This window comes from Eubalaena glacialis, chromosome 17 (genome assembly GCF_028564815.1).
Source record: "Eubalaena glacialis isolate mEubGla1 chromosome 17, mEubGla1.1.hap2.+ XY, whole genome shotgun sequence".
Taxonomy (NCBI): domain Eukaryota; kingdom Metazoa; phylum Chordata; class Mammalia; order Artiodactyla; family Balaenidae; genus Eubalaena; species Eubalaena glacialis.
The window spans coordinates 43494805-43507118 of record NC_083732.1 but is presented as its reverse complement, the minus strand read 5'-3'; the positions used below and the strand labels follow the sequence as shown (position 1 = coordinate 43507118).

The window sequence follows — 12314 nt, the reverse complement described above, 5'->3', positions numbered from 1 at the left end:
TTGAAAAGCAAGAGCAACTTTTCTTTGTTTTCCATCTGCACAAAGCATACCAACTTCCACCAACTGAGTAATGCAAATTTAGTCAGCCATCTAACAATATTTCTAAATCTGATTACATTTCAGTATGAGAACTTACAAAAGACCCCCAAAAGTCACATTACAGTGTCTGATCTACAAGGCAAAGAAAAAATAGCTTGCAGTTTACCTTCCAAGAAAACAAAATTAAAAAAAGCATACACAAAACACTTCAATGTAACATTTTATGCACATTGCCACCAGAGAAACGAGGTGAAAGACCAAATGTTCTCATATCCGGCTATCCAGCTTCTTTTAACACAACTAGTGAAAAGAGGAATGATTATTTGTGTAATGTGAATATGACTGAAGTGGCCAACTTGTAACCTGCATGCATTTCTTTACACTGCTCATGCACAGACAAGCATGCTGTTCCCAGCCAGGAGATCAGGACAGAATCTAGTACTGATTTGGTTCTGTTGGTGCACACCTGGCATCACCAAAAGTTTTAACTCAGCCAGTCACCTGATAACTTACAGCTATTTTGGTCTACTTTTGTTTGATCTGGAGCTTGGAATTATATTGTTTCCACTTCCAGTTTTAGTGTTCTTGTTTTAGTTTTAAGCTTTCTTATAATGAATGAATCACTGAGCAAGATATTACCTAAATAACAAAAATTCAGAACAACCTTCCAGCTTTGTGTTGTCAATTACCATCTATATTAACTACTTTACCAACTAATCAGAGAAACACACAAACAGAAAAGTGATACTATTTTTCACATATCAAAATGGCAAATTTAAAAAATAGTAATAATCAGAGTTGACAATGATGAGAGTAAATATTAATTGGTACAGCTTTTCAGATTGATATTTGGCAAAAATATTTTAATCCAGTGATTCCATAACTAGGAATTGATCTCAATGAAATTATCAGGGATGCAAACTAGAACATAGGAATAAAACAAATCTTCATTGAGCTGTGTATAATGGTGAAATACCACAAACCACCTCAATAACAGGAATTAGATAATTTATTAAACTTCTATATGTAGAGCTACTATTCAGCCATTCCTTGATTAAGAGCAAGAATATTATGAATGGGAATACTCTCATTATAAAACATTAATGTAATTCAGTATAGAACATTACATTGTAGGAGACCAGAATATGCCACTCCAAAATATGCCTCTTTGGTATAAGAATTATTTTTAGCTTATTATTTTGAGAAACAGCAGACACAGGGAACCTCTGAGAACAGTATAAGTTACCCTTTCATAGAGAAATTTACATTTATATAGAAAATCTCTGTTTGCGAGGGTGTCTTCCTCTCAGTACCAGGAAGAAAAAGATGACTCTAAATCACAAGAGATTCTTACCAATGGAGAAGGCACCGATTTAAATCTGCATAATAAACCTTACCCATGTTCACTGTATTTTTCATGGTCACCTCCTCATAACTTGCTTCCCCCAACTCTTATTCCTTTGTTTTAATTGAAGATGGTATTTAAACCCAAATCCTAGCCACTTCTTTTGAGTTACTAATCCCAGAGTTTCTCCCATGTGTATATGAAATATACATGCTAATAAACTTGTTTGTTTTTCTCTTGTTAGTCTTTTGTTACAGGAGCTCCAGCTCCTCAAGGATAGAAGGAAAATATACTTTTCTTCCTCTACAATATAAAATTAAATAAAATGAAGTCTGGTTGCTCTCAACTTCATTAACAAGACATTGATTGTCTTATAAAACTCCAATAGGATGTGACTTCCTGAGCAGTCATAGATTTTAGGTCAGCTTCAAAAAGAGGCCAAGAAGAATGGGGAATTATTAGGATAATATGTTGAAACTGGACACATGTTCCTCTCTCAGGTTCAAGTGACTTTTAATAACTGATTGTCTGCTATTGGGACTCCAGACCCCAATTTTGACCAAGCCTCTGATTTGATCTATACCAGGGTTCACAATATGGAAAGAATGTGGTAAGGTGTACTGTTGTTACACTGGGCCACAAGCCTGGTAGATGGCTTCCATTAGAAGTTAGCAACATATCTCGTCACAGAAAAATTCAAGCTATTTTTTTCCAACCATGTTCCCAAATTATACCGTATTTAATTGTTTATTACAAAGAATTGCTCCCCAAATTAGTAGGTTTTACTAATTAAACTAGTTTCATACCCTTAATCCAATTAAAAATATCCTAAAAGATTTTATTTAAGCCCAAGTTGCTTTAAAATAGAAAAATCTCAGCATTGTAATTAACCAAATTTTACTATGTGAAACACACACACAAAATATATGAACAAAGACATACGGAAAAACTCACATAAAAGAATCCAAGTGGTCCAGATATATATGGCATTTTCATTCCCAAGAGATACTTGACTTGTGAAGTCACGACATGGGTGGCAGCCCCAGTTGTCATCGCACTGATCACAGGCTCTGTAAGCAGGAATGTGGCACTACCCAGTTGTAGCACAAACATGGCCACCTAAGAGGACAAAGGAAGATGAAACTTCCCAAGCTTCCTAGAAGGATTAATATCTGACACATTTTCATTTTCAGTACACAGACATAGGGAACTGATGTGAAATGTGTTCCTTAAATTTTATATATTCAATAGCTTGAGTTTTCTTGAGAACATTACTAGTTTCCAAGATTTCCCAGATGTTTTTGGGTATGATTACAAGTGCTTCAGTTAAAGTTAACACAGTCTTTTTCTGAATATTGACTTATTTTCTCTTTTCCCAATAATATATGTTACAAAAAAGGAAATATGTTCAAATCAGTTAATATATGGGGTTCTGTGGGGAAAAATAAAATTTGCATTATCATATATATATATTTTTTTTAAAATCCAAAGGACATGACTCACTACTTTATACCCAGTAGGCTTAAAACTTCAAAAGCATTGAGGAGAAAAAGCCATTTCTTGAGCTTCTGCCAGGTTCTGAGAAATGGAAACCTACTGTTTTGATTAGATACTCCATCAAGTAGCTGTAAAGGGCAAATATTAATAGGAAAACATGAGGACTTATGTGTATATGGAGAAGAGCAAAAGACAGAAATAGGTTAAAGGTATATGTCTTAAGAAACCCAGGAATCAGTAGGAAAGTCATTCTCCTTAAACTTTTCCTTTCTGCTCCTAGCATCATGCTCCATTGCAAAACTATTTCATGGCCAGACAAAATCATCTCATCTGAGTAGAAGCTGTGCATTGAGCTCTGCTGGGCAAAAGATGGCAGCAAAAATCAATTCTCTTTTCTCTACTAACTACTAACATTGCAATGATTAGTGCAGAGAAAGAACTTTTAGGAGATGGCCCACTCTTTGACTGAATGCATCCATGTAAACTCAGTCATAGAGATTTGTTGTTTTGAAAGTAACATTAAATTATATTCATGAGTATCCACACTGGAAAATGAACACAAAGTGGGTCACGCTGATATATCCTCTTAATGTGTTAATTATAATATTTAGGTCAGGTCTTAAAATTCTTGTTGGAAAATAAGATTAACTATTAAAGAAAGCAAAGGAAAGAATAGCAATGAGATCTCCTTCTATCAAGAGGTCACAGTGATAAAAATGAGAAGTATAAAGTGCTATCTAAGTACCACCAGAGCATACATTGCAAAATATATCATTTCCATCATATCACAATGCCCCTTGGCCAAAATCAGTAATACTCTAAACTTGTATTAGGGTGGAGTTTTCTGGGCTCAAATCTGAAAACTTAAGTTCTGATTCTGGCTCTAACACATCCTAGTTTTTGTGACTATAGAAAGTCTGTTAAAAATTTCCAAGCCTCATGATCTATAAATAATTAGAATGATGTCTGCCCTATTGATATTGCAGAATTGTTGTAAAATGAATGTGAAATAATATATGAAAGAGCTTTGAAACCTGTAAAATGTGCAACATGTGCGATGTACCTTGAATGTCATAAGGTGCCATATATATTTACCCAGCATGGAAAACTAGCCATGAGATTTCAAAATGTAGAAAAGGCCACACCATATTTTCCATTTCTGGAGAACATGAACAAATTTATCAGTGCAGAAAGAAATGTATTTGAACTGTTTGCATCTATGTGTCAGTTTGTCAAATAGAAATGTCCCAAGGGAAATACCCAATCAATAGTATAGGTACAGTTGGAACACACTGATTCATAGTCTGTTGATCTTCATCCTGAAAACACAATTAGTTAAGAAAAATATTGAACCAATTTTTCCCAAGTATCTTTCTACTAGTTAATTCCAAATTATGACACTAACTCTTAAAGGCCATGAGGATGAAATTAGCATATTATTGGGGTAAGATGAACTCCAGAGAGTTGGATTTTCATTTCAGCTAAATGCAGTATACAAGCAATCCAAATCTTTGAAATTGTGAAACCTGTTTGTATATATGGAATTTTATGCATACATGGAACGTTAGAAAGTTCTTATCTGTATGCCAAGAAATCTTATTTTCATTTATTTTGAGAAGCAAACTCCTTTGGGAGGCCTCTTATAGATCATCACCATTTTACTTTCTGGTTTTTATTTGTTTTCTACCCAGCATCTACTTAAAAGGGTTAATGATTTCTCATGCCTGAGAAACAAACATCACCTAACCTGAAGTGATACACCAACAACTTCCAGCTAACCACCATCTTCTAGTAACAACTTCTTTACCATTTCCACAACCTGAAAGTTACAAATGGAAGGGTATGGGAAAAGTTCAAGATATAAAAAGAGTTCAGCCCTTTCAAATGTTCAAAATATATGTACCTACCTTACAATATAAATCAAAAAGGTGAAGTATCCTCCTTTAAAACTTATCTAAATACTCAAAGTATTTTTGTAATATTCTACTCGTACACATTTTTATACTTTAAAAAAAGTCTTCCCAGCAACGAATAAATTCCTAAAATGGAGAATTCTTGACTTTGAAAGTTCAACAAGCCCCTTAAGACCTTATTTCTGATACAGAATATTGTGTATGTGAAGGATGATTGCAAACATGTGAGATTTAGCTAAAAAGAAATTACTTTCTTCTGGATGACAACATTCTCCATAACCCAAAACAATGGCAGACATTTTAAGAGGGAAAAAGAGGAAGAGGAGGAGGGGGAGGGATAGGACAAGGAGGAGAAAGAGAAGAAGGAGAAATTTAAGAACTCCCCTTTCTCCAGCACCCAAATTTCAACAGTTTATTCACATCAAAATTAGGGATCTAGCATACAGAGGCTGAGGTACACAGGTTGAAGGCAGCAAGTACCTGTGCAACACAGGCTTTGTAAGAGGTGCCCACAGATGGAACTGTTGTTTCCAAGATTTTTCTGGAATTTAAGTATGTAAAATGAGGATCCTTCTAGAATATTTCGCTTGGAGGCCTAGTGTTTAAATTTTATGCCAATGTTAAACAATTTTTAAGTTAATGACTTAATAAAGAGCTACATCAATGCCTTTTACTAGTAATAGGAATGATGATAATTCTAATCTGGCTAGCCAATTCCCAAAACTTGCCCATGCAACATTTTATGAGAAAATAAATTTCTTACAATATATTTCAGCTGTTTGTAATAATGTTGATGTTCTGGGCTAATGCTGAAAACCTCTGACACATATTATCAAGGTTCACTAGCATGATACTATTTGGTAATGCTTTTATAAACACCATATGTTCTATATAAATTGAATGTATGTCAGATTTCAGGCCATTTTTTGCAAGTGGCCTTCAAGTAGTGAAGAAAGAAAGGAGTGCATAGCAAACAACTATACTACCCAAGTGGATGGAATATTGCATGCATTTCAGGTTTTGTCAGTTTGTCTGCAGTCTGGCTCTCACATTATAACAAATCACTTATTTGTTTGTTCAGTGAATATTTATTGAATACCTACTAGGGGCAAAGCACAACACAGTTGCAGAATACAGAGATAAAGATATAGCTCACGCTTTGAAAGACCTTATAAAGTGAGATGAAATGTTGATGTTGGGAGCAGGGAATGTTAACCAGGAGCATAAAGAACTGTAATGCAGGTGTTAATAGGAAGGTAAGGTCTAAGAAGCTGTTTGAGTGGGAGCTAAAACCCTAAAAGCCCTTTGTTCTTTACTGAGTATGGTATGCAGCTTTGAGGGAGAGAGCTAAATTGCTCATGATAATAGGAGAACAACTGAGTACTGTGTAGGGATATGGCAGAAAAAACCTCTGTGTGACAAGAGAACATGAGAAAAAAATGTCAAATGGATACCTATGAGGTTATGTGCTGTGGAATTCAGAATATAAAGCCCTTCTCCATACTATTCAGTAATAAAAAGGAATGGCCTATCAAGCCATGCAAAGACATGGATGAATCTTAAATGAATATTGTAAGTGAATGAAGACAGTCTGGAAAGGTCACATACTGCATGATTTCATTTATATGACTTTCTATAAAAGGCAAAACTATAGAGACAGTAAGCAGATCAGTAGTTGCCAGGGGCTTAGGTGTTGGAAAGTATGTAAAAGGTGAAACATAGGGAAATTTTTAGGATGGTGAAACTATTCTGTATGATACTATAATGGTGTATATATGACATTAAGCATTTGTCAAAATCCATGAACCTTAATGTGTGCAAATATTTAGAAAATCATTTGGAGGTCAGGAGACCCCAGGATGGAATGCAGAATGTGACAAAGAATCTAACTGATGACCAATGCTTCATTTATTCTCTATATATGTTTTGCCTTTTCTAGAGTGTCATTTAAATGGACTCATACAATATACCGATTTTTCAGACTTGCTAAATGTATGAACAAACCTCACTGAAAGGAATGCAGAAAATGTGCTCATGTGAATAACTCTGGAAATTGGTAAAGAATGTAAAACCAAAGGCAAAAAAGAAACACTGTACTTGAGTTGATACAGTTATTTCCCATGGGAGTAGAGGTTAACAATTTTGAAACCACTATAAATATACACTGGAATTGAAAAATCAAGTAAATGGATGGTCGACAGTGGGAGCCAGGTTTCTCACTATTGAATAAGTTATAGACAAGCAAGGGGAGAAGGCTAGAATGATCAGTATGGGAGGGATAAGAGTTGCAGACATCAATAGGAAACCATGTTTAGTTTAACACAGATATAGATGGATACATTTAGAAATATATAGGTATGTTTACATACTTTTGTTGATATACACACATATATGTCCTTGCTGTGTCTGCTGAAATGGCTTAGAAGCCAACAACACCCTTGTGGCACACCTCGCACCCAGATCTTAATCTCTAATACCATTGTCCAATGAAAGAAACCAGATCTCCTTAGAAAAATGGTTGATTCTAGGACTAGGGTAGGAAATATACACTATGAGCCTGGATCATCTTGTAGTGTCAGAAAGTGAAAAAGAACTCCAAAATTAAATAACAAACAAACAAATAAATAAGTGGGAGTATATTAAGGAGGGACATAGAAGCCAACTGAAAAAAAGCTCCCAATGTTCAAAGCTAGAACAATCTGAAGAACAACATAAAGTAGTATTGAATTATAACCCAAAGGATAAAATAAATATGCTTGAATCCATACTGATATAAATGATTGATTAAATTTTAAAATGGGAGAGCTGGAAAACTACTGTTCAGAAGAATTCCAGTAATTTATGTAGATAATCCCCACTCTTTATCTTAACTCTCCTTTAACATAACTCTCACATGTTAAGAGTGGGCTGGGCATATTGACTTCTTTCCAAAAAATGCAGTATGGAAAAGTGGAAAATAGAGTAACTTAGAGAAACCTAACAAACTAACACTAGTTAAACCAGGTGATCCAGGTTAACATTAAGAGTGATAAGTTATGTTGATAGTCGATACTCTTAATAAGATGTGATGAGAATATCACTCCGCCTCTCTCATTTTCCTCCCAAAAACCCACAACCCCAGTTTAATCATAAGAAAAACATTAGACAAATCCCAATTGAGGGACATTCTAGAGAATACTGACCAGTAGTGCTCACAACTGTCAAGATCATCAAACACAAGAAAAGTCTCAGACATTTTCACAGTTAAGAGGAGCCTACCGGGAGACAAGACAACCAAATGTAATGTGGTATACCAGATGGGGTCCTGGAACAAAAAAGAACATTAGGTAAAATTTAAGGAAATCTGATTACCATATATGGACTTTACTTAACAGCCATGTATCAATCTGATTCATTAGTTGTGACTAGTACACCATGCTAATGTAGATATTAATAATAGGGGAAACTGTGGGTGGGTGGGGTATGTGGCAACTGTGTGTACTATCCTTGCAACTTTACTGAAAATCAAAAATTATTCTAAATCAAGGTTTGTTTTTAAAAAAAGAAAGAAAGGGAAAGAAAACCTCCTCTACCTCTCTCACAGAAACTTCAGGTAAGTCTACATTTCTCCAACATGCATGTGTTGTTTAATATGAATTCCTGAGTTCTGCATACATGGGGACAGGGGAAAAGAGGGACTCTAGAAGCTCCAGGCAGCTGGGTTTCAGAGGCATGATATGTGTAAATAACCACACCAAGACAAGTCTGCACACATATAAAAGAGAGGAGTAGAAAACGTGCCACTAGTTTTCAGAAGGAGAATGCAATACTGCTGGACAGGGATAAAATTGTATCTTGACACTTAAGGAATCCAAGAAGAAAGAAGTTATTAGAAAGCATTTCAGAAAGAGGGAAGAATATGAGTATAAAGCAGGACAGCATGGGGTATGCTCAGAAGACATGGCATTGTTAGTTTAGAAGAACAACTAGCCAAAAGGGAGTAATAAAAAATAAAGACATTTTGAAGTCAAAGTATATAACACCTTAAAAATAGTGAAAAGAGAGTTTTCCAGGTGTGAGGGTCATCACTCTTCCATACATTTATTAAACACTTAATTTTACAAACAAGTGTGGCTCAAAACACTGGCTCAAAAATCAGAGCTGTGCTTTGGTAGGATCAATCTGATGATAAAATGTGAAACAACTAGCTGGTTTAAAATGTTAGTATGAGAAGAGTAGCAAGAGGAAAAAGGACAAAAGCAGCTAAACTGGACATAGCAGGAATGGAGTACAGATATGAGACAAATATTGGATTATCCAGTAGGCAGACTTATCATATGTTTAGGAAACAAACACAAATTATTTTTTATTTGATTTTTTATTGTGGAATCTATCAGAAATTCACAGGGCTTAAGAATTATTTTATTTGGAATTGCATGTTTGAAGGCAGCCTCATAATCTTTTCAGTTCTCAGACTTTTCTAGAAAAAAAAGCCTCTAAAGCAAGAGTCAGTGAGAATCAGAACTACTAGGGATGGACAACAATTTGACTCTTCTACCTTCCATTCTGCCCTAGCTAAAGAAAATGAAAAAGTTTTAAAATGGGATGACTGGAGCATGATATTATTAAAAGAACACAGGAGTGGGGGTTGTAGGAGTGGTTGTATTTTTATTTTTCTTCAAGTGTTGTCTGGGGGATAGTTGTGAGAAGAGGTGGGAGATTTCATTGACTAAGTCTTCACATTTGAGCTAGATGGATCTGACAAAATCCATGACCAAACTAGAAAATTATAATACATTTTCTTACTCTTTTTTCATTAAGAATTGTGTTAAAATTTAAATGGCTATAGACACATTCCCTATCTTCTTGTGGGGGATGGAGGGAGAAAATGATAAATTAGAAAAGGCAAAAATAAAATCTCAATTTAATTTTGGTTATTTGACATAGTGATACTACTAGCATTAAATTGATCTTATTCTTATACAAGTTATTCAACTCATATTTATTCTGTACCAGCTGTTAGAATTATAGAGGTCAACAGTCTCTGTTCTATAGAAACTAACAGTCCAGAGAGACATTCAAGATGGCGGAAGAGTAAGATGTGGAAATAACCTTCCTTCACACAAATACATCAGAAATACATGTACATGTGGAACACTCCTACAGAACACATACTGATGCTGGCAGAAGACCTCAGACTTCCCAAAAGGCAAGAAACTCCCCACGTACCTGGGTAGGGCAAAAAAAAAAAGAAAAAAAAGAGACAAAAGAATAGGGATGGGACCTGTACCACTGGGAGGGAGCTGTGAAGGATGAAAAGTTTCCACACACTAGGAAGCCCATACACTGGCAGAGACGGGGGATGGCGGGGGAGAAGCTTTGGAGCCACGTAGGAGAACACAGCAACAGGGGTGCAGAGAGCAAAGCGGAGAGATTCCTGCAGAGAAGATCAGTGCCGACCAGCACTCACCAGCCTGAGAACCTTGTCTGCTCACCTGCCAGCCGGAACGGGTGGGGGCTAGGAGCTGAGGCTCGGGATTTGGAGGTCAGATCCCAGGGAGAGGACTGAGGTTAGCTGCGTGAACACAACCTGAAGGGGACTAGTGCACCACAGCTAGCCGGGACGGAGTCTGGGAAAAAGTCTGGACGTGCCTAAGAGGCAAGAGACCATTGTTTCGTGGTGCACGAGGAGAGGGGATTCAGAGTACCGCCTAAAGAAGCTCCAGAGAGAGGTGCAAGTGGCGGCTATCAGCGCAGACACCAGAGACGGGCATGAAATGCTAAGGCTGCTTCTGCAGCCACCAAGAAGCCTGTGTGCAAGCACAGGCCACTATCCACACCTCCCCTCCGAGAAGCCTGTGGAGCCCACCACTGCCAGGGTCCCATGATCCAGGGACAACTTCCCCGGGAGAATACACAGCACACCTAATGCTGTTGCAACGTCACGCCAGTCTCTGCCACCACAGGCTTGCCCCACTTTCTGTACCCCTCCCTCCCCCCCACCTAAGTGAGCCAGAGCCCCCTAATCAGCAGCTCCTTTAACTCCGTCCTGTTTGAGCAAAGAACAGATGCCCTCAGGCGACCTACATGCAGAAGGAGGGCCAAATCCAAAGCTGAACCCCAGGAGCTGTGCGAACAAAGAAGAAAAAGGGAAATCTCTCCCAGCAGCCTCAGGAGCAGCAGATTAAATCTCCACAATCAACTTGATGTCCCTGCATCTGTGGAATAACTGAATAGACAACGAATCATGCCAAAATTGAGGTTGTGGACTTTTGGAGCAATGATATATATATTTTTTTCATTTTTCTCTTTCTGTGAGTGTGTATGTATATGCTTCTTTGTGTGATTTTGTCTGTATAGCTTTGCTTTTACCATTTGTCCTAGGGTTCTGTCTGTTCCTTTTTTTTTTTTTTTTTAGTATAGTTTTTAGCACTTGTTATCATTGCTGGACTTGTTTTTTGGTTTGGTTTCTCTCTTCTTTCTTTCTTTTTCTTTTTTCCTTTTTTATTACTTTATAATTTTATTTTTAATAATTATTTTTTATTTTAATAACTTTATTTTATTTATTTTTCTTTCTTTCTTTCTTTCTTTTTTTCTCCCTTTTCTTCTGAGCCATGTGGCTGAGAGGGTCTCGGTGCTCCGGCCAGGTGTCAGGCCTGTGCCTCTGAGGTGGGAGAGCTGAGTTCAGGACACTGGTCCACCAGAGACCTCCTGGCTCCATGTAATATCAAATGGTGAAAGCTCTCTGAGAGATCTCCATCTCAAGGCTAAGACCCGGCTCCACTGAACGACTAGCAAGCTACAGTGCTGGACACCCTATGCCAAACAACTAGCAAGACAGGAACACAATGCCACCCATTAGCAGAGAAGCTGCTTAAAATCATAACAAGGTCAGAGACAGCCCAAAACATACCACCAGACGCGGTCCTGCCCACCAGAAAGAAAAGATCTAGCCTCATCCACCAGAACACAGGCACCAGTCCCCTCCACAAGGAAGCCTACACAACCCACTGAACCAGCATTAGCTACTGGGGCAGACACCAAAAACAATAGGAACTATGAACGTGCAGACAGGAAAAGGAAACCCAAAACAGAGTAAGCTAAGCAAAATGAGAAGACAGAGAAACACACAGCAGATGAAGGAGCAAGGTAAAAACACAACAGACCAAACAAATGAAGAGGAAATAGGCAGTCTACCGGAAAAGGAATTCAAAGTAATGATAGTAAAGATGATCCAAAATCTTGGAAATAGAATGGAGAAAATACAAGAAACGTTTAACAAGGACCTAGAAGAACTAAAGAGCAAACAAACAATGATGAACAACACAATAAATGAAATTAAAAATTCTCTACAAGGAATCAATAGCAGAATAAGTGAGGCAGAAGAACGGATAAGTGACCTAGAAGATAAAATAGTGGAAATAATTACCTCAGAGCAGAATAAAGAAAAAAGAATGATAAGAATTGAGGACAGTCTCACAGACCTCTGGGAAAACATTCAGTGCACCAACATTGGAATTATAGGGGTCTCAGAAGAAGAA

At 37.0% G+C, this 12314-nt stretch overlaps 1 protein-coding gene across 4 annotated transcripts in view; it reads right to left on the bottom strand.

Annotated features, from left to right (window-relative positions):
* The window catches only part of SLC26A7 (solute carrier family 26 member 7), a 198697-nt gene that overhangs the window by 97787 nt on the left and 88596 nt on the right, over window positions 1–12314 (bottom strand). For all 4 annotated transcript variants that reach the window (XM_061171383.1, XM_061171386.1, XM_061171384.1 and 1 more), the window contains one exon: window positions 2339–2503. In XM_061171383.1, coding sequence (XP_061027366.1) covers window positions 2339–2503 — 165 coding nt within the window. The remainder of the gene's footprint in view (window positions 1–2338; window positions 2504–12314) is intronic.